Below are 23768 nucleotides of genomic sequence, written 5' to 3' on the forward strand. Positions count from 1 at the left end.
ACCCTGCAACCTTTAATGAATGATGTACATATACCCCAGATTTCTCTCATCCTCTTTAGAATTGTGCCCTTTAGTTTACATCAATCACATTCTTCCTACCAAAGTGCGACACTTAATGGTCACCACATTACATTTCATCTGCCACCCACCTGCCCTTTTCTCCAGCCTGTTTACATCTCCTTGGTATCTTATCCCCCTCATAGCTCACTATGCCTCCAAGTTAGATGTCATCTGCAGATTTGGAAATTGGTCCTTGTGCACCCAAGTCATTAAGATGCAAGTTGTACAAGATGTTGGTGAGGCCACATTTGGAATATTGTGTTCAGTTTTGGTCACCCTGTTATAGGAAAGATACCATTAAGCTGGAAAGAGTGCAGGGGAGTTTTATGAGGATATTGCCGGGACTCAAGGTGTTGAGTTATGGAGTAAGGTTGAGCAGGTTGCAACTCTACTGATTGGAACGTAGAAGAATGAGGGGTGATCTTGTGGAGGTGTATAAAATCATGAGGGGCATAGTTAGGGTCATTGCGCACAGCCTTTTTCCCAGGGTTGGGGAATCAAGAACTAGAGGGCATAGGTTTAAGGTGAAAGATTTAGTAGGAACCTGAGGGACAACTTTTTCCACCCAGAGGGTGGTCAGTGTATGGAATAAGCTGCCAGAGGAAGTGGTTGAGGCAGGTACATTAACAACATTTAAAGTGTACTTGGACAAGTACATGGATAGGAAAGGTTTAGAGGGATATGGGCCAAACATCTGCAAATGGAACTAGCTTAGATGGGTGTCTTGGTTGGCATGAATCAGATGGGCCAAAGGGCCTGTTTCCATGCTGTATGGCTCTATGACTCTATGCATTAACAAGCAGTGATCGTAATACCAGCCCTAGGATCTCTACTGTACACTTCCCTACAGTCCAAACAACATTCTTTCACCACTTCTCTCACTTTCCTGTTACTTAATCAATTTTCTTTCCCTGTTGCTTTTAATTCAAGACCTTCAACTTGATGACAGGCCAATTATGTGACCCTTTTTTCAACACCATATATATTAGATCAACTACACTTCCCTCATCAACCCTCTCTTTTACTTTATCAAAAAAAACTCTCCGGTTTTCCTTTAACAAATCCAATTTGCTTTCTCTAGTCGATTCACACTTGTCCAAGCGAGTTCTAATTCTGTACCTGATTATTGTTTCCAGAATTTTCCTGTCACCGAGGTTAAACCAACTGGTCTGCACACATTCAGTTAGATGTTTTTCAACAAATATCCCTTGTTAGAGCAGCATCCAGTACTTCTTAAAGTCTGCATGCAGATTCCAGGCTGGCTAAGTTAAGGGCTGCACAAATTTGGTTTGAATTGAGACCCCTTATTCCTATACAAATATGGCCTTTACACCTCATTTTCTGAATTTTCCAATGTGAAGGACTTCCGGTGTGGAAACTGTCCACACTGGTCAACGTGCTGCCTGTTTTAAGTGTGGAAGAATGTGTGCACCATTAACCAGTTTTGTAGGCCTTTGTGTTTGTAACAACTTGGGTTGAGGAGTTGAATCAGTTACAATGTTCCCTTCCTCTGAGATTGGTGGGAGTTACTTTGCCTCCAATATGGCGTCCGTAACAGAGGTTGCGAACACCATTCTGAGACCACTGGTTGTCCACGTCTTTGCCAAACACTTCTGATCACGCAGCAACAGTTCCAACCCCTGCAACGGCTGCTCGCTCTCCCCAGCCCTCGCTTTCCTGCTTATTGAATGCTGGTTTCCATTCCCACCTCCGGAATACCGCCTACTAATGTGGCAAAGCAATGTGAGAAGGGGGCGGCGTTGCCATGGTAACAGGCCTTGTACTGCAGCATGTCAAGGGGAAGACCATAATGCATCGGGCCATTTACTCTGAAAATTTATTCTTCTTCATCCTTGATTGTGGTTGCACAGAGCAGGTTCGGTTGGTAACAACAGCGAGTCACACCGGCCAGGAACACCTGAGTGGATCCATCCAAGCGAGGCAGGACAACACCAGGATCATTACAGCTTGGGCTTTGTACCCTGGGGTCGGGGAAGTGAAAGTCAGCCAGGACTGAGGATCCAATCCCTGCTCAGTGACTTTCCTACTAACACAATATATCAAGTGGAAACAGGAGAGGGCTCAGCTGCGCTCTGGACTTGTTCAAAATCCTGCTGCATCACATCATTGGATAACCTGCTACCTCTCATCGCTGAAAGCCTGCTACCTCACACTGTTGAATAGCCTGCTACCTCTCGTTGTTGAATAACCTGCTGCCTCGTCATTGAAAAGCCTGCTGTCTCTCTTTGTTAAAGAGTCTCCTGACTCTCATCATTGACTATCCTGCTACCTCTCGTTGTTGAATAGACTGCTGCCTCTCTTCATTAACTAGCTTCCTACCTCAATCATTAACTGGCCTGCTGCCTCTTGTCATTGCCTAGCTTGCTAGCTCACTTCGTTGACTAGCCTGCTGCCTGTATTTGTTGACTAACCTGTTGCCTTCATTAACTAGCTTGCTGCCTCTCATTGTTGAATAGCCCACTGTCCCTCATCATGAAGGACAGGCATTTGTCTGAGGTCCCAGTGGGCTGCTGGCAGTTGTGGAAGCGGAACTTGGGAAAACTTGACAGGTTCAAGATCAGAAAGGAGAACAAGGGTAAATTTATATTGGCTGTAGTAGCTGGCAATGGATGGGAGCAGGAAGTATGGGGAAAACAGGACTGAAGCTTTTCTACTCAGTTGAATTACCTCCTGCATAAGGTGTCAGCCACACATAAAGGGTGGAACTCTTGCCTCTGTCAGAAATTTGTAAATTCAGGTCCCACTTGAGAGACTTGATTTATAATGCTGGCTGACACACTGCAGTACCAAGGGAGTGATATATACTTTCGGGGTGCCATCTTTTGGAACGAGAAGTTAACTGAAGCTGCCTGGGTAGCCAGGTGGATATAGATTTTACTGCACTATTTGGAAGAAACATCAGGACACTCCTTTAGTGTTCTGTTTAATGTTCATCTCCTCAACATGCACTTCAATAAGATTACCAGGCCATTTATCACATTACTACTTGTGGGATGTTGCTGTGCATAAATAAGCTGCTGTTGCTGCAAAAAATGACCAAACCATTTTGGAGAATCCCAAGGTGGTGTTGACTATTACTGTTCCATTTCTTTCTCCCCCTCCAGCTTTAATTGATAGCTTTTCATCTCTGTCGTAGAAATCCGAGCACAGTTGACAGAGCAGCTGAAATGCCTGGAGCAACAATCGGAATCCCGTCTCCAGCTCCTGCAGGATTTACAGGAGTTCTTCCGGAGGAAGGCGGAGATCGAGGTGGAGTACTCGCGGAGCCTGGACAAGCTGGCAGAGAGGTTTGCAGCGAAGATCCGCAGCTCCAAGGAACATCAACAGTTCAGGTAAGGCTGCCTGTGAAACCTGGCCTTTGGATAAGCCACCTTTATAGCTTCGTACAACTTCACTTCTTCCGTATTTCTGCAAGCCTTGGTGACGATGTGAGGTCGATAGTTTTTGGATGGTACCAATGCTGGAACACAAGGTGAAGATGGCAAGGTAAGGCAGTGAGCTCAGCACCTAACTGAGGCTTTTAGGGAGATTTAAGGATGCAGATACCAGAAAAAATAAGAGATGGTCCAATTCTTCTCATGGAAGAGACCAGATCAAACAGGGATTAGTTAATAAGCTTCCATATTTCACATTTAGTGCAGTAGGTTTCTATGTGTCCTTATGACATAGAAAGAGGTAATTTGGCCCATTGCATCTATGCCAGTTCACAGAAGAATCCCATTCTCCCATTAATTTTCCCTGTAACCTAAAAATTTGGTTTAAAGAAAACATTCATAGCTCGCTCATAAGCACCCATTGTCCACCACATAAGCTGTTTGAATAGAGTCATAGAGGAATACGGCACAGAAACAGGCCTTTTGGCCCAATTGGTCCATGTTGACCAAGATGCCTGTCTCACCTAGTCCATTTGCTTGTGTTTGGCCCACATCCCCCTAAACCTTTCCTATGTACCTGTCCAAATGTCTTTTAAATATTGTTATTGTACCTGCCTCAAATACTTCCTCTGGCAGCTCATTCCATATACACCCCACCATCTGCGTGAAGAAGTTGCCCCTCAGGTCCCATTTAAATCTTTCCCCTTAAGTCAGTGATAATAAATCTGATTCCAATTCTATGCCCTCTAGTTTTTGATTCCCTTTCCCTGGGAAAAATATTGTGTGCATTCACTCTATCTATACCCCTCATGATTTTATACACCTCTATAAAGTTATCCCTACGCTCCATTGAATAAAGTCCTTGCCTGCCCAACCTCTCCCGATAACTCAAGCCCTGGAGTCCTGGCAACATTCTCGTAAATCTTCTTTGCACTCCTTCCAGTGTAATGACGTCTGTCTTATAACAGGGTAACTAACACTGTACACAATACTCCAGGAGTGGCTTTAGCAACATCTTGTACAATTGCACCATAACGTCCCATCTCCTGTACTCAGTGCCCTGACTGATGAAGGCCAGTGTGCCAAATGCCTCTTTCACCATCCTGCCTACCTGTGGTGCTATTTTCTGGAAATTTCAATCAACATCAATTCCCACTCTTCATAGAATCTATTAGACAAGCATGCACTAATTGTAAAAACAATTACCGAAAGGTAACAGGAGGTTTGGGTGAGAATGGAGAATATCGAAAGAGGTGCTTATTGACATGTATATCTTGATGTGGGGCAGACTGACACTTCAGTACACAGGGAGCGATGCTGTCTTGGGGGTTCCTAAGATGAATGTGTTAAATGGAAACTTTATTTCCCCACCCTACACTGTATGTAAACGTGATCTGTTTGACTTGAAGTGAGGTGGGACAAAAGGGAATTGGCCCATTGCCAGAACAGACGCTGCTGAAATCTTGCATGAAATTATACCCACATCTGATGCTGAGTGAAATGGATCGCTCTCAAATATCACTGCAGTAAAAAGCAAGGCAGAAGCCTTTCCAGCAATCACTTTCTGTAGCTAATGATTAAGTAATGTTTAGTGTAGAAGGTTTGGCAGCACTGTGAAGAGCTCTTGCAGTTGGACTTGGATTACAGAAAAGCACATTTTGTGCTTCCCCACTGCTCCCTACAGAATCATTACTGCAGTGATAGAAACATAGAAAAACTACAGCACAATTCAGGCCCTTCAGCCCACAAAGCTGTGCCAAACATGTCCCTACCCTAGAAATTACTAGGCTTACCCAGAGCCCTCTATTTTTCTCAGCTCCATGTACCTATCCAACAGTCTCTTAAAAGACCCTATCGTATCCGCCTCCACCACTGTTGCCAGCAGCCTATTCCGCGCACTCACCACTCTGAGTAAAAAACTTACCCCTGACATCTCCTGTATATCTACTCCCCAGCACCTTAAACCTATGTCCTCTTGTGGCCACCATTTCAGCCCTGGGGAAAAACCTCTGACTATCCACTCAATCAATACCTCTCATCATCTTATACACCTCTATCAGGTCCCCCCTCATCCTTCGTTGCTCCAAGGAGAAAAGGCCGAGTTCCCTCAACCTGCTTTCATAAGGCATGCTCTGCATTCCAGGCAGCATCCTTGTAAATCTCCTCTGCACCCTTTCTATGGCTTCCACATCCTTCCTGTAGTGAGGTGACCAGAACTGAGCACAATACTCCAAGTGGGGTCTGACCAGGATCCTATATAGCTGCAACAATACCTCTCGGCTCATAAATTCAATTCCACGATTGATGAAGGACAATACACCATAACCACAGAGTCAACCTGTGCAGCTGCTTTGAGCGTCCTATGGACTCAGACCCCAAGATCCCTCTGATCCTCCACACTGCCAAGAGTCCTACCATTAATACATACTCTGCCATCATATTTGACCTACCAAAATGAACCACTTCACACTTATCTGGATTGAACTTCATCTGCCACTTCTCAGCCCAACTTTGCATCCTACCTATGTCCCGCTGTAACCTCTGACAGCCCTCTATACTATCCACTACACATCCAACCTTTGTGTCATCCGCAAACTTACTAACCCATCCCTCCACTTCCTCATCCAGGTTGTTTATAAAAATCACAAAGAGCAAGGGTCCCAGGACAGATCCCTGAGGTACACCACTGGTCACCGACCTCCATGCAGAATACGACCCTTCAACATCCACTCTTTGCCTTCTGTGGGCCAGCCAGTTCTGGATCCACATTGCAATGTCCCCTTGGATCCCATGCCTCCTTACTTTCTCAATAAGCCTTGCACGGGGTACCTTATCAACTGCCTTGCTGAAATCCATATACACTACATCTACTGCTCTCTATTCATCGATGTGTTTAGTCACATCCTCAAAAAATTCAATCAGGCTCATGAGGCAGGACCTGCCCTTGACAAAGCCATGCTGACTATTCCTAATCATATTATACCTCTCCAAATGTTCATAAATCCTGCCTCTCAGGATCTTCTCCATTAGCTTACCAACCACTGAGGTGAGACTCACTGGTCTATAATTCCCTGGGTTATCCCTACTCCCTTTCTTGAATAAGGGAACAACTTCCGCAACCCTCCAATCTTCCAGAACCTCTCCTGTCTCCATCAACGATGCAAAGATCATCGTCAGAGGCTCCGCAATCTCTTCCCTCGCCTCCCACAGCAGCCTGGGGTACATCTCATCTGGTCCCGGAGACTTATCCAACTTGATGCTTTCCAAAAGTTTCAGCACCTCCTCTTTCCTAATATCTACATGCTCAAGCTTTTCAGCCCGCTGCAATTCCCCACTACAATCCCCCAGATCTTTTTCCGTAATGAATACTTTACATCAGTATTCACCAAGTACCTCTGCCATTTCTTCCGGATCCATATACACTTTCTCACTGCTGCATTTGATAGGCCCTATTCTTTCACATCTTATCCTCTTGCTCTTCACATACTTGTAGAATGCCTTGGGGTTTTCCTTAAACCTGCCCACCATGGCCTTCTCAGGCCCCCTCCTGGCTCTCCTAATCTCCTTAAGCTCCTTCCTATTAGCCTTATACTCTTCCAGATCTGTAACATTACCTAGCTCTCTGTACCTTTTGTAAGCTTTTCTTTTCCTTTTGACTAGATTTATTATAGCCTTTGTACACCACGGTTCCTGTATCCTCTCGTGACTCCCCTGTCTCATTGGAACATGGCTATGTAGAACTCCACACAAATATCCCCTGAATATTTGTCACATTTCTTCTGTACTTTTCCCTGAGAACATCTGTTCCCAATTTAATCTTCCAATTTCCTGCCTGAGAGCCTCATAATTCCCTTTACTCCAAGTAAACGCCTTTCTAGTCTGTCTGTTCGTATCTCTCTCCAGTGCTAACGTAAAAGAGGTAGAATTATGATCACTATCACCAAAATGTTCACCCACAGAGATCTGACACCTGACCAGGTTCATTTCCCAATATCAAATCAAGCACAGCCTCTCCTCTTGTAGGCCTACCTACATATTGTGTCAAGAATCCTTCCTGAACACACTTAAACTCCTCCCCATCTAAACCCCCCACTGTCTGGAGATGCCAATCGATGTTTGGGAATTAAAATCCCCCATCACAACAATTCTGTTATCCTCACACCTTTCTAGGATCTGCTTCCCTATCTGCTCCTCAATATCCCTGTTACTATTGGGCGGCCTATAAAAAAAACACCCAGTATTGACCCCTTCCTGTTCCTAACTTCCACCCACAGAGACTCCGTAGATAGTCCCTCCACAATGTCCACCTTTTCCGCAGCCGTGACATTATCTCTGATCAACAGTGCCACTCCCCCACCTCTTTTGCCTCCCTCCCTGTCCTTTCTGAAACATCTAAAACCTGGCACTTGAAGCAACCATTCCAGTCCCTGAGCCATCCAAGTCTCCGTAATGGCCACCACATCATAGCTCCAAGTATTGATCCAAGCTCTAAGCTCATCCACCTTGTTCACAATACTCCTTGCGTTAAAATAGACACATCTCAAACCTGTCCGAGCACGTCCCTTCTCTATCACCTGCCTATTGTACCTACTACTAGCTTTCTCTATTTGAGAGCCAAACACCTCTTCCCCAGTCTCTCCAGTTCGGATCCCACCCAACAATTCTAGTTTAAACCCTCCCCAGTAGCCTTAGCAAACCTCTCCGCCAGGATATTAGTCCCCCTGGGATTCAAGTGCAACCTGTCCTCTTTGACCAGGTCATACCTGCCCTAAAAGAGGCCCCAATGATCCAGAAATCTGTATCCCTGCTCCTTACTCCAATCCCTCAGCCACGCATTTAACCTCCTCCTCATTCTGTTCCTATACCCACTGTCACTTAGCACAGGCAGTAATCCAGAAATTACTACCTTTGAGGTCTTGCTTCTCAACTTCCTTTCTAATTCTCTATAGTCTTTTTTCAGGACCTCATTCCTTTCCCTACCTATGTTGTTGGTACCAATATGCCTGTTTTCCCTCCCCCTTCTGGATATCTTGAACACAATCTGAAATATCTCAGACCCTGGCACCTCGGAGGCAAACTACCTTCCGAGTTTCTTTCCTGCATCCAGGATCTGATCCTGTCAAATTCAGCTTTGTAAATCTGGGAAGCACAAACACTGTTTTCAGTTATTATATTATTTCTGTAGTGCAGAAACAAGACTCTGGGTGCGACAGCACCATGTTATTGGGAATTAGTAGCTCATGACGTGGAACATGCTTCCTGTCATCTGACCAAAGCACCAAGGCTAAACGCTCTCCAGACGTCCAAAAGAAGTGCAGTTGGTAAGTTAAATGGATACCACAAACTTCCCCTAGTGTGTAAGTGTTTGGTAGAACCTTGGGGGAGTTAGTTGGGAATGTAGAGAGAACAAAATGGGATTAGTGTAGGATTAGTGCAAATAGGTGCTTGATAGACAGCACAGACTCAGTGGGCTGGAGGGCCTGTTTCCATGCTGTATGTCTGAGTCTTTGACTGCAAACTGAATTCCCAACCAACTCACCCCTTTCCTCTCTGTTGCATTAAACACTCATCCCTCTTAAGACCTGAACTACATCAAGAAGCCGTATTTACTGTCGTGGCTTTGAGAACAGTGCAGGAAGTGTAACCACAGAGGAATAAGTGCACACGTTGCAACCAGGTTCACTGCCAACCGTCACTCTCATTGGTGGACCCCACATTCTTACGATCTTGTAACTGCCCAATATTCAGCCATGCTTATCATGACCTGGCATTTATAATATTGAAACCCCTCCTGTGACAGTATGGGACCGTGCTAATTGCCCAGTGTACAATCCTCCCATCTTGGAATGTTTATTGCACTGCAGAGAACCAAAGCCCATACTTCATTCCCATTGAACAAAGAGTTCGGCTCCTGCCTCATTCGTATGTGAGAAAGATCTTTAATACCAGATATTTCAACCAGTCTTGGCTGCAGGTTTGAATAATGTTCCATTGTCCATGTGTGGAATGGAGTCTCTTCCTGCCAAATTTAATTACAAATATATATATTAGTCCAAGATCCCCCTCATCTAACTGGCATGGAAAAGGGCAGTCCTATAACTGACTTAAAGACTCAGCTGAATTTTGACTGTGATGATTGGCAGTGACATTATGTAGCATTGTAATGCTCCCAAAGATCTCAGCAATATTATTCAATGTTGACCCAGGGGTTTATAGATTCACTGGTACTGAGACTGTTGCATGACTTGGCTACAATCCTACCCGTGTGGAGGTTTGACAGAGTTTCAGCAGGCTACAAGCATGCAAGATTGAACAGAAGGTGCCCACCAGTTTGTGCAGCCAGTCCTCTACTGTTGTAGTGTTCTGAGCATCAGTGCATAAGCATCCACTCTCCCATTAGAAGTTGTGTGCCTTTAAATGAAGGGCAGGAGAGAGAAGCGAAGGGATCAGATCTCACCCGGGGCTGGAGGGGAGATGGAAAGAATCAAGGCATCCCTAGTGTGGGGAGTGGCAGGGAATGACTACAGGGCAGGAGATTGGTTGGGAGGGGATTGCGGAGTCAGGAGAGAGGAGATCAGGGTTTGGAAGCATCCTGGAAATTAGGGAACATTAGAGGGGTACATTGGAGCATTGTGTCCCTACTCAAACAAGGATGTACGCTGCAGAGGGCATGCAGAGAAGAGACACTGCACTGGTTCCAGGGATGGCAGCTTTACTGTATAAGGAGATATTGTATGGAGTCCTAGAGTTCAACAGCACAGAAACAGGCCCTTTGGCCCATCACATCAATGCCAACCTTCTTGCCCATCCACACTAATCCCATTTGCCCGCATTAGGTCTGTATCCTTATATACCTTGCCTATTTAGTTGTCTGTCTATATGACTCTTAAACACAGTGATTGTAGCTGATTCCACCAGCTCCTCTGGCAGCATGTTCCAGATATCAACCACTGTAAAAAAAACTTTCCCCTCAAATCCCCTTTAAAACTTCCTCTCGCATTCAACCTATGCCCTCTTGTTTTTGATACCCCTACCATGGGGAAGAGATTTTAACTATCTTCCCTATCTATGCCTCTCAATCTCATATGCTTCTATAAACTAGGCCTGTGTTCCCTAGAGTTTGGAAGAATGAAAGGAAATCATTGAAATTGAATCTTAAAATTATTTCTTGGGAAGGTGGATGCAGGGAGGATGTTCCCATGATTGTACAGTCAAGGACTAGGGAGGTCACAGTTTCAAAGTAAGAAGTAAGCCATTTAGGATTGAGATAAGGTGAAATTCCTCAGTCAGAGGGTGTGATTCTTTGGAATTCTCAATGTCAGTGGGCTGTGGAGGGTTAGTCGCTCATTCAAAAGAGAGGTGGATAGATTTCTAGGTGTTAAAGGAATTAAGGGATGTGGATGTAGTACAGGAACATGGCACTGAGACAGAAGGTCAGCCATGGTCTTGATGATTGACAGAACAGGCATGAAGGACCAAATGGCCTACTCCCATTTCTTAAATTTAGAGTGAAAATCATTTATTTTGCCAGAGTGAAACATGTTGACAACATATCACCACAGGAAATGGCCAGGGCACTTCTGTGCCTGAGTCTTCTTAGTGACTTTTGCACAGGGTTGTGTCACCCTTCACGTGACCCCTCTCTGCAAGGGGAACCTACACCTTGTTAACCTGGCAATGTTTATTGCCAGGAATTTGAAGGACAACTTTGTCATCCCAGCACAGTACCAGGCGGGGTAAGGGAAAAAGCAAAGCATTTGTTAGATACCAGGAGCTCAACAACATAAAAAGCCTGGAGGTATAAAAGTTTGAGAGTGAAAGTTTAAAAAAAGGAGAGGCCAAGAGAGGATGAAAAGCCAAAACTGTTTCATAAGCTACATAAAGGGTAAGAGTTATTCAGGAGTATATCATGCTCAACAAGTAACCGGTGGTGTGTGTAGTCTTGAAAATGGGGGGGGGGAGGAAATGAATGCTGTTTATACAAGAGGGGATGATGCAGACATTTTAGTGAAGGAGTAGTGTGAAAGGTTGAATGGAATAAAGGCACCCTGACAGAAAATATTATGTGCTTAATAGCAGATAAGTCATTGGGTGCAGGTATCTCAGCCTGTTAAGAGAAGCAAGGGAGGAAATAACAGAGGTTCTGAGGACCATTTTGAATCCTCTCTAACTACCAGCAACATGCCAGAGAACTAGGAGATTGCTAACATAGTGCCAGTGTTTTAAAGAGGGAGAAAGAGCGAAACTGGGTAACTTCAGGCCAGTGACTTATCTTCATCATGAATTTTTGGATTTTGAGAGACAGCATCAATCACGTTAAAGGGATGGATCTGTTAAGGAAAGGTCAGATATGACTCTCAGTAAAATCTCTTGCGATGACAACAAGGCAGGTTGCTGAGGGTAACACATTTTAATATTTATATTAATTTTAGTGAGTGTTGTAAGACAAGTTCGTAAGGTCTTAAAGGGCAAGGACTCTGGACACAGTCTTTGGAGTTGAAATGATTTATTCGCAAAGACAAATGCGGGACAGGATGAACGGGAAGGAACCCACACTCACACACGGGTGATCACGAATGTGGGGGGACCGGCAACATGGGTGAGATGTACATATACACACACAACAAACTGTGTACAAACAAATCAAGGAAAGAACAATACAGTGCCCACCACCCCTTAACTCAGTGCAAGCATTGGCTCTACGCTCCCAGGAATCTACTTAGGATGCTCCTAACCCTTATGGAAGTGCACACTCTTACCAATGATCTCTTCAGCATTGTGTCATGATTCCTGGAGCAATCAAAAGAGAGCAAACCATGCACATGTGACATTCTTTATAGTGCTGGAGGGCTGGGTGGTCCAGCCCAGGTAATTCAAACAATCTAATGGTTCAAGGCCAGGTACAAAGGTGTGTGCAGGGACCAATGGTCAAGGGTGTACACCAATGGGTGGGTGGAGCCAGACCTTGATTGACAGTGATGTGGCTTTCAACTCAGGTGATCAATGGTGTCATGTGACAGCCATGACCCTTCACAATACAGTGAGGCCTTTGAAAAGATCCTAATGGTGGGCAGTTCAGTGAAGTAAAATTTCATGAGATCCAAGAGAAAGTTGTATCCAAAATTGTCTCAGTGGCAGGGTAATGTTGACAGGTCTATTTTGTGTTTGGAAGACTTTTCCAGCAGGATTCCTTGAGGGTTTATTACAAGTCCTCTGCTTTTAACAATGTCTTTGACATAAATAGGAGAAATATGACTTAGGAGTGTGCTGATGATGCAGTAGTTGGGCAGCTGGTTGATAGTAAGGAAGACACAAAACAGATGAGTGACATACAAAATATGCTGGAGGAACTCAGCAGATTAGGCAGCATCTATGAAGGGAAATGAACAGTCGATGTTTTGGGCCGAGACCCTTCATCGGGACTGGAAAAAGAAGAGGGCAGAAGCCAGAATAAAGGGGTGGGGAAGGGGGAAGAGCACAAGCTAGCAGGTGATAGTTGAATCCAGGTGAGGGGGGAAGACAGGTAGATGGGGGGAGTTGGAATGATGTGAGAAGCTGGGAGGTGATTGGTGGAAGAGGCAAAGGGCTGAAGAAAGTGGAATCTGATACAAGAGAATGGTGGTCTGTGGAATAATGGGGTGGGGGATCAGAGGGAAGATGGTGTGGGTAAGGAAGACAGCTGGAGAATGGGCTGGTGCCAGAATGGTTGCAATCTGGAGAAGTGTGGGGATTGTATTCAGGGACGTGTCCAAGGTAAGGGAATGCACAGAAAAGGGTGCTGAGAAGGGTTAAGGAACAATGAAGTGGACCCTTGGAGTGCATATATACATATGCAGGTACCAGGACAAGTTGGTATGATGATTAGGGAATATCAGATGCTCTTTGTTATTAGCTGAGGCATGGAATATAAGAATAGCGAGGTTGCATTAGAACTATATAAAAATTACTTAGGTCACATTGAGAATGCAGATGCGATTCCGATCGCCATGTTACAGGAAGGAGGTGATCATTCTAAAGGATACTAGTGATACTATGAGTGTGGATAACTTCAGCTCTGTTAAAGGATTGGTTAGGCTGGGGTTGTATTCTTTAGCACAGGGGAGGCGAACGGGAGACTATATAGAGTAGATTGGATAGACTGATTTCTCTCAGTAGAGGGCAATAATTAGGGGCCTTAAACGAAATAAAAACAGGAAAATCATGGAAACACTCAACAGACCAGGCAGCAGCTGTGGAGAGAGAAGCGATAACATTTCAGGGCTGAGATCTCTCATCAGAATTGACTGGAGATGGTGACTCTGTTTCTCTCTCCAGAGATGCTGCCCGACCTGCTGAGTTTTTCAGCATTTCTGATTTCATTTCAGATTTCCAGCATCTGCAGTTTTTTGTTCCCATTTGCTGGCCATGGGTGTAAGGTCATTTGTGGAAAGAACAGATGGGTGTTGAGAATCCTTTCTCCCAGGTGGTAATGGGGTCTGGAATTCACTACATAAACAGCAGAAAAGGTGGAATCCTTCGTCAGATTAAAAAGCGTTCGGGTGCTCACTGCTTTTGTAGTTGAAATGCTGAAACCTATTAAAACTGGAATTAGACTGGATGTTGTGTTTCTGCCATCACAGACATAACGGGCTGAATGACCTATTTTTGTTATGTAAATTTTAGTGATAATTTTCTGTGACATCAAGAGATATCTTTATTAGTCACATGTACATCGAAACACACAGTGAAATGCATCTTTTGTGTAGAGTGTTCTGGGGGCAGCCTACAAGTGTCGCCACGCTTCTGGTGCCAGCATAGCATGCCCACAACTTCCTAACCCGTACGTCTTTAGAATGTGGGAGGAAACCGGAGCACCCAGAGGAAACCCACGCAGACACGGGGAGAATGTACAAACTGCTTACAGACAGCAGCTGGAATTGAACCCGGGTCGCTGGCGCTGTAAAGCGTTACGCTAACCACTACACTACCGTGCATCAAGCCTGCTGTTTGAGCCTGAGGCCGAGATTCCCATTCTGGACCCCATTGGAAGGGCAAAATTTGGATAAATTAAGAAGCCTGTTGAATAGTTTTCCGTAGCTTGGGATGGGTATCATTATTCCCAGGACAGCAGGAGAGAAGATCAGATTGAAAGCAATTCCTGCAGGTCAAAGCAAGCCAAGTTTGTATTTATTCATTCCATCACAACCTCTGCAGTGTAATCACTGTTGCGACAGGAAATACTACAGCCAATCTGCATGCAAGAAGATTCCATAGAACCATAGAACAACACAGCACAATACAGGCCCTTCAGCCCATCACATTGTGCCGACCTTTAAACCACGCCTAAGACTATCTAACCCCTTCCTCCCACAAATCCATCTATTTTAAATTCCTCCATATGCCTATCTGACAATCTCTTGAACTTGACCAACGTATCAGCCTCCACCATCACCCCAGGCAGCGCATTCCATGCACCAACAACTCTCTGGGTGAAAAAACTCCCTCTGACATCTCCCTTGAACTTCCCACTCATTACCTTAAAGCCAAGCCCTTTTGTATTGAGCATTGGTGCCCTGGGAAAGAGGCACTGGCTGTCCACTCTATCTATTCCTCTTAATATTTTGTATACCTCTATCATGTCTCCCCTCATCCTCCTTCTCTCCAATGAGTAAAGCCCTAGCTCCTTTAGTCTCTCCTCATAATCCATACTCTCTAATCCAGGCAGCATCCTGGTTAATCTCCTCTGCACCCTTTCCAACACTTCCACATCCTTCCTATAATGAGGCAAACTGAACTGGACACAGTACTCTAAGTGTGGTCTAACGAGAGTTTTGTAGAGCTGCATCATTACCTCGTGGCTCTTAAACTCGATCCCACGATTTATGAAAGCTAACATCCCATAAGCTTTAACTACCCTATCCACCTGTGAGGCAACTTTCAGTGATCTGTGGATATGAACCTGCAGATTCCTCTGGTCCTCCACACTCCCCAGAATCCTGCCATTAACCTTGTACTCCACCTTGGAGTTAGTCTTTCCAAAGTGTACCACCTCACACTTCTCCGGATTGAACTCCATCTGACACTTCTCAGCCCAGCTCTGCATCTTATCAATATCCCTCTGCAAGCTTCGACAGCCCTCCACACTACCCACAACGCCACTGATCTTTGTGTCATCTGCAAACTTGCTAACCCACCCTTCCACCCCCTCATCCAACTCATTAATAAATATCACGAAAAGTAGAGGTCCCAGAACTGATCCCTGTGGGACACCACTAGTCACAGCCCTCCAATCTGAATGCACTCCCTCCACCACAACCCTCTGCTTTCTATAAGCAAGTCAATTCTGAATCCACACAGCCAAGCCTCCCTGGATCCCTTGCCCTCTGCCCTTCTGAAGAAGTCTACCACGTGGAAACTTGTCAAACGCCTTACTAAAATCCATGTAGACCACATCTACTGCACTACCCTCATCAATCTTCTGCTCCAAAATAGTGCCATGAGAATCCGTTCTTATATTCATCTTATAATGACACAAAGGAGGCCATTTGGCCCATCAGATCCATGCAGGCTCTGGAGGGATTTATCCCATCAGTCCCATTCCCCTTCTTGTTTGCCTGTACCCTGCAGCTCACATATGCCTATCAATTCCCTGTTGACTTTTTTTTGCCATTAACCCACACCCCAGGTAATTTACAGCAGCTAATTAACTTACCAGCATGTCCAGAGCACCAGTAAAACTCAATCATGAAGAAAATGTGGAATCTCCGTACAGACAGCACCCAAGGTCAGAATCAAACTGGGTCTCTGGGGCAACAATGCTAACTACTGCACCATCACAACACCCTAGGTTACATGCACTGGAGAGAGTAAAACCAGCCTCAGCTGGCACCTGTGGCACTGCAGCACTTCCTTAGCGTATCGGTCTGGATTATGCCTTAGAGTGGAACATAAGCCGCAACCTTCTGACTCGAGGCGCGAGTGTTAACCACTCAGCCACAATTGACACCTGGAGACCTTCAGAACATTGCAGAAGCAACACTAATAAAATGATGAATAAGCACACACATTGCACAGAAGGCAGAAAACAAGCAGCACCACATCTGGTGCCGCCTCTCTTTAGCTTCTGTGGCATGCAGCTCAGAGACAATCGCAGTGATTGGCTATTGCCTCCCACCTCTGAAAATCAGCAGCCTCTGCACAAAGCCCTTCTGTCAGGGGGGGATGCAAGAACATAGGAAAGAGAAAATAATGAGCAGGAATGATCTTGGTTGCTGCTTTCCAATGATAGCTGAAACACCAGCACTCTGTAATTCTGCTAAGTATTCATTTTGGAAGTTTGCTCCTTCCCAGTGCAATTGGAACCCCAGTTCCTGGAACACATTAGCTGTCTGCAACTCAGCTTCCATCTTCATGTGGTCTACGTGTGGCTGGGCAGTAAGCCGGGCTGCGGCAGCCAATGGGAGCCCAGGGGAAGCCTAATTGGATGCAGCTGTGCGGGTTAGGGGTCAGCTCACGGCGCAACACGTCGCTCAGTGAGCAGGAAGTGGCTCCCTCCAGCGCGTCTGCGAGCATGTGAGTGTGCCGTGAGTGTGTGATCGTGCAATGGGTCCCTGGAGATCAGGGGGGAGGGGAAAAGAGTTCAAGCTGCCTTTGCTTGACCTGTTTCCGATTGCAGATAGACTCAAAAAGCCCCTTGTATTCTCTTTCGATGGAAGCCTTTGTTTGTTTGGCTTGTTTCCGGTGCAGAAGAGACGATGGCCAAGCAACATTGAAGCATATGTTTTAAGGGTTGTCAGGCTGTTCCAACACTGGCTGCACACCCGGCACTCTCCATCAAACTAAATCCCTAACCAGAGCGTTTAAACCAACAGAGTAACAGTACCAAGCATAGATATGTTCCCAGAGCTGGTTACTTCTTTAACTCAACCAGGAAGGAAACATTAATTGGGCAACATTTCTAACCAACATATCAGAGGCATAGAGTTGTACAGTAGAGAAACAGGCCCTTCGGCCCACCATGTCCATGCTGACCATTAAATACCCATCTATACTAATTCTAGTTATTAGCACTAGGTCCGTAGCCATATGTTCCTTGGAGATTCAAGTGATTGTCCACATCCTTCATAAATGTTGTGACAGTCTCTGCCTCCACCACCTGGCAGTGCATTCCAGATACAAACACCCTCTGGGTGGATTTATTTTTCCCTCATATTTCTTCTGACTCTCTCACTCCACACCTTAAGCCTATGCCCTCTGGTCTTAAGCATCTCTGTTATGGAGAAAAGATTCCCACTATCCACTATATCTATGCGGCTCATAAATTTATTTACCTCTATCAGATCACCCCTCAGCCTACCCTGCTCGAAGGAAAACAAACCCAGCCTCTCCATTACATGACACTGTCTCTTTAAGTCTCATGGAATCAAAAACGGATGTTTCTCTATGCATGAAGCTCAGTAAAAACTATTCCCAGTTTGTTTTGGACTGGCCACTTACTGTGCACTATGGCACCCAGATGTGGTTTCTGCACTAGATGTGCATGGCATGACATCATTCTTGTGCCATGCTCCTTTTGGAGTTCAACTGGGAAACTTAAACCAATTTATCCTGACAACTTGGACATTCCTGGGACAAGATGATTCTTAGGAGGAGAGGCACTCCTTCCAGGTGTGCTAATATTTGGAGGGAGTAACCTCATTGGTCTGGATTTTGCATTGATGTCAGCAGTTCTGCATTCAACCAAAAAGGAGGCTGGGAGAAGATCAGTAAAATCAAATGATTGCTGGAAATCTGAAATAAAAACAGAAAACATTTAAGAAGCATTTAGATGAGCACTTGAAACACCAAGGCTGAGAGGATTATGGGTTGTGTGCCCGGAAAAAGGATTAGTGTAGCTAAGTACGATGAATGGCACAGGTACATTGGGCTGAAGAACCTGCTTCAATGCAGTTTTGCTGTATGAGCAGCAGAATTAACATCTCAGGTCAATGACCCTTCATCAGAACCTGAGAAGATCAGTACATTTTCTGATAATCCATCATAGAATAGCTATTGCAATGGCAACACAAGAATACCTCCTCGAACTTTGGAGACACAAGAGACTGCAGATGCTGAAATCTGGAGCAACACACAAAATGCTGGAGGAACGAGTGTTTGGCCTGTCAAAGGATATTGACTCTGGCAAGACAGTTCATGAGGAGGTGGATGGAATTGGGTTCAGGAATCAAACCACATTTTCTTCCATTTTACTTGAGGCACGGACGTTTGTGAGAAATTTCTGAGTTCTCTCATCAGCTGGGAATAGATTTATGGCTGGATGAAAATCACTGAAGGGAAAATCAAATTAGTTTGCAGAAGAAACTTTCAGGGTGTTGGCGCTGACTGAATGGAAATCAGAAGGTTCAGAACCTAAGCTCCTGATTTGGAGATCCAGTCTAGACTACAAGGAAATTTTAAAAAAAACAGCAGATGCTAAAAATCGAAAACAAAGATGTAAAATATAGGAGACATTCAGCAGGTCAGGCAACTTTTGTGGAAAGAGAAGCAGAGCTGAAGGTCTTCAATTGATATGTTAACTGTTTCTCCCTCCACAGATGTTGTCTGACCTGTTGAGTGTTTCCAGCAGTTTCTCTTTGTATTTGATATATTTTCAAAACAAAGCGTTAAACAAAGACCCACATGGATTATTTTACAAGTCCTATGGAACTATTTTGCACGGTAATCCTGGCCAAATGTTATCAGTGAGCAAACGTTACTGAATTAAGGTATCTGCTCCTTAACACATTGTTTGTAGGAGGCTGCTGTGTTCAAATTACCATAGTCAAGCATCTCATAGGAATATATAATTGGACAAAATTTAATTCCAGGACACTTAATGAGATACTCGAGCAAGTGACCAAAAGCTTAGTCAGAGGGATAGGTTTTAAGAGGTGCCTTAGAGGTGTGGAATGAGATAGATGGGGTTTAAAGAGGAAATTCCAGAGTTCATGGTGAAGGACATGAGGGTCAAGGAAATCGGAGAGGTGCAAGACATCAGAATTGGATTATCACAGAATTAATGCAGGTATTAAGAAGGTTATTGAGATAGGGAGGTGTGAGGTGTCTGACTTAAACGTAGATGAGAATTTTAATTGATATTTAACTGTGAGTCAGTGCAAGTCAGTAAGATCAAGGGCACTGAGTGAATGAGACCTTGTGTGAGTTGGGAGATGGGAGCCAGGACTGTGGACAAAGCAATGAACAATTGAATCTATTGACCATATTTTGGTAAACAGGCTGAGGCAGGAATGGTAAAGGGTGATGTTACAGAGGAGTCAGTGGGCAGGGAGGGTGGCAGAGGATATGAGCTCAGCTTTGAGTCAAATAGGATGCCAAGGTTATCCTCATTATGGACAGGAAGGGGATGGAGGAGAAGTGTTATCGCCTAACAAAATGCATGTCCAATAATTCAATAGCTGTTCAATCATAGTTGTAAAACTATCAAGAAACAAAAGAAAGTTATTTAGTCCATGGGTCCTTGAACAGCAAATCTCTCAATCCCATCCCCCCACATTTTACCCATGGCCCTGCACGTTATACTCTCTCAAGTATCTAGCCAATTCCCCTTTTGAATCCCTTATTCTATTGCTACCATTCTTTTGTTACTTTTTATCACAGTAGATTCTAATTGATCAAATCACGTGAGTGTAATCATAAGTTCTGTTCCATACACCGTGAAAGAAAACTATTTTATCAATTCAAGTCAATTAAGCTTCCTAGATCTGAAAAGATAGGTTTGGAAGTACACGTTCAACAGACACGGCTGTCCTGTTTGGGTCACAGGTTGAGTCTGGTTGATGCATGCCTAGCTTACATAATCATTTCAGTAGCCATAAGCTAACTCCTGTAAAAGAAATTGCTTGACTATTTAAGGAAACAACTGGCATTAATAAGCTACGAAGGTCACCTGTGGCAGACCTGAGTTTATAACAGTCTACAAGTGCCCCTTCATTTGTTTTCTTGTTCATACATATCACAAGATACACCATGGGCAATGGGGAAATTTCCTCGTGGCTCAGGAAGGTGAGCTGTTCTCAGACAGGAGCAGAGATTCCTGAACCTCTGCATCTGGTTTACATTTTATCAGGGCCTGGAGTAACTGCTGGGAGAATGTAAAAGGAGCTTTCCTTTCTATCTAACCTAGAATGGTAAAATGTGTTTAACCTATCTGCACAACCCTAATCCTACCCCAGCAATGGAACACTACAGACCACCTCTTGCACTACCAAGGACTTGTCTTCGATTGTGCTTTTTTTTCGCACTAAAGTCTTGCTTTTGCAGAGCTTTTGTCCTTACTGTATGGTATAATTTTATGTATAATATATATTCTGTGTGTTGTCTGTACCTACATGCCTGTGAATGCTGCTGCAAGCAAGCTTTTCATTGTATTTCACCGTACTTGTGCACATGACAATAAACTCGACTTGACTTGCAAAGGGAGCTTTAATCTCACGAGTGTTTGACCTGGCCTTGGAGTGACTAACACAGGGGCCTGTGATTCTGACCACTGACATGCTGCACAGTATCTTACAGCCTTCCAGTGTCTTGCACTGTCTATGCATCCAGGCAGTTTTCTCTACTGTATTGAAACCTGCAGCTGGTAATTGATGAACTAAGACAAAGTTGCAATCTGTTGAGAATGAATGACCAAATATACAGTAGAATGAGCAGGTATTCCACAGAATGATAAAAGAAGTGTAAGTAACACTGAGATCGCTTGTCAGGCTAGAAATCATGATTGCAATCAGACTTTGACAGGTTCTATGAAGTTTATACTTCCTGATACTGGTTAACTTGTCTTTCCAAGCCATCCTGCTTTAAACTCAAAGGTATAACACATCATCTTTCAAACACACAGGAATTAATGTGAGTGCTGAAGGGGAGCAGGCAAAGTTAAATCGCCTGTATTGTTCACAAAGAGTACATCTGCTTCTTATGGCATCGTAGGCAGCGATGTTTAACAATGAGCTTCGACTTCAAAACCTGCAAGCCCTGTTTGATGTTTGTCTATGTGAAATGTGAACTGTATCTATCCCTGACGAAGTCATACAGATAAAGTTAATGGGGATAATTCACTCCCACATCCATATTTATTAACACCATTTTCAGCCCTGTGTTTGGCTGTGAATCTGTATAAGTAAATTATTATCTACCTTTACCTGCTTTGCATAGATATGAAAGAAAATAGGTATTTTAAAAATTAAATACGTATGTTGATAAGAAAATGGGTACGTAAATAAAGACTTAATATAGCACCAGTGTAGCAAAAAATGGTATACTTATTAATTACATTATATTCATTTTTTAAATCCAATCTGTCAGGAAAGGGGCTTTTTAAATATGTTTTTAATTTAGACCCTGTGTCATTATAATCCAGTTGCATAAACCTGAGGAAATTTTGAATTGTTGTGTGTGGGGATTGGTATGCTGTCTCCTGGAGGTGCCCTGACAGTGCAGCTGACAATAGTTTAATGCAGAAAGGAAGAGTCTGTGGGGCTTGCTTGAACTCCAAAGCAGAGTGATGAGTGAAATGAGCATTGACAAAGACTGTGCCTCTTTAACTCTCAGGAAAGACCAACATCTACTGTCGCCTGTGAACTGCTGGTACCTGGTCCTCAATCAGACACGACGAGAGAGCAAGGATCATGCCACCCTCAACGACATCTACACCAACAACATCATCGTCCGCCTAACGCAGATCAGTGAGGATGTAATTCGGCTCTTTAAAAAGGTCAGTTTACTCATTTGAAAAGCAAAACAAAACCTGCAGATGCTGGAAATCTGAGGTAAAAAAACAGAAAATGCTGGAAGCGCTCAGCAAGTCAGGCAGCGTCTGTGAAGAGAGAAACAGAGTTGACGTTTCAGGTCAATGAGCTTCCACCAGTATCCCCAGTGGTTTCTGTTTTCACTGCATTTCAAGCAGGTAGTGGATGAAGGTACAATATAGTAATATTTATGATAATTTGGCTTATTAACTTTTACAAAAGTTCCTAGAAAGAGAAATCAGACCACCCCGAAACTCAGAAGGCCTAAGTTTCTTCCCCCAGATGGCACAACTGCATGCAGTTATAGATTGCCCCACGGTCAATGGTGGTGACACCTAGAGGCTAAAATATAGAACAACTGGACCCGTCTGAGTTATACTGGCTACTGAGGGATGAGACTCTGGAAATTCAATGACATAATATTGCTTCTTTCAGCATCATGCAAGTGTAAGTCATGTTTTTCTCAGAACATGGAGATGCAGCTTAATCACATGAGACTGGTGGCTGAGCTATCGGGAGCCATGATCTGCATAACAATAGATTGACTCCACAGGCCTACCTCTGTGAGCTTCAACAATGTCAGGCATAACACCAACGAAAATAAGTCACTGTCGGAGATAATGGGGGAAGCTTATTCAAGCCTTTCTCAAGTTTTGATAGGTTGGGAGTTAGCATGTACCCCTTCAAGGCTTTGGATAGGCTTGGTCCAGTGCAATCAACAACACCATGGGCTGTGTAAGGGATTGAGTTTTAGATTTCATTTGAAGTGGAAGTGTAGCTGGCCAGCTCGCCCTGTAGGTTGGATTGGTGGTGGTGGGGGGTGTGGTACTGGGGGAAATGGCACCCTCTGTTGTAGGAGGTCTTGGGGGATTCCACTACTACTGTATTCAGGTGATAAGCCCTCAGACTCATACCATGGAACATAATATTCCAAATCCCATGGATTGCACAAGCCCAAGGATTAAGAAGAAAAACTGAGGTTGCATCATTTTAATATCTGGGTGTCCTCAGATATGTCCCCTTCATTACATATGCAAGGATACCTATCTTGTCCTGACCTTACATTATGTTGCAGTTGTACAAGACATTGGTGAGGCTCCATTTAGAATATTGTGTTCCGTTTTGTTCACCCTGCTGAAGAAAAGATGACATTAAGATGCAGAAAAGATTTACAAAGATGTTGCCGGGACTCGAGGGATTGAGTTATAGAGAGGGGTTGGGCAGGTTAGGACTTTATTCATTGGAGTGTAGGAAAATGAGGGGTGATCTTATGGAGATGTATAAAAATCATGAGGGGCATAGATAAGGTGAATACACAGTCTTTTTCCAAGGGATGGGGAATCTAGAACTAGAGGCATAGGTTTAAGATGAGAGGGGAATAGGAACCTGAGGGGCAACTTCTTCACAGAGAGGGTGGTGTGTATATGGAACGAGCTGCCAGAGGAAATGGTTGAGGCAGGTACAATAACAACATTTAAAAGACACTTGGACAGGTACATGGATAGGAAAGTTTTAGAGGAACATGGGCCAA

At 44.2% G+C, this 23768-nt stretch overlaps 1 protein-coding gene across 3 annotated transcripts in view; it reads left to right on the top strand.

The window, feature by feature from the left end:
- Positions 1–23768, top strand: part of LOC127571297 (SLIT-ROBO Rho GTPase-activating protein 3) — a 221898-nt gene that overhangs the window by 82444 nt on the left and 115686 nt on the right. For all 3 annotated transcript variants that reach the window (XM_052017566.1, XM_052017568.1, XM_052017569.1), the window contains exons 2-3: positions 3218–3413; positions 22041–22203. In XM_052017566.1, the coding sequence (XP_051873526.1) occupies positions 3218–3413; positions 22041–22203 (359 nt within the window). The remainder of the gene's footprint in view (positions 1–3217; positions 3414–22040; positions 22204–23768) is intronic.

Source organism: Pristis pectinata, chromosome 6 (assembly GCF_009764475.1).
Source record: "Pristis pectinata isolate sPriPec2 chromosome 6, sPriPec2.1.pri, whole genome shotgun sequence".
Classification (NCBI taxonomy): domain Eukaryota; kingdom Metazoa; phylum Chordata; class Chondrichthyes; order Rhinopristiformes; family Pristidae; genus Pristis; species Pristis pectinata.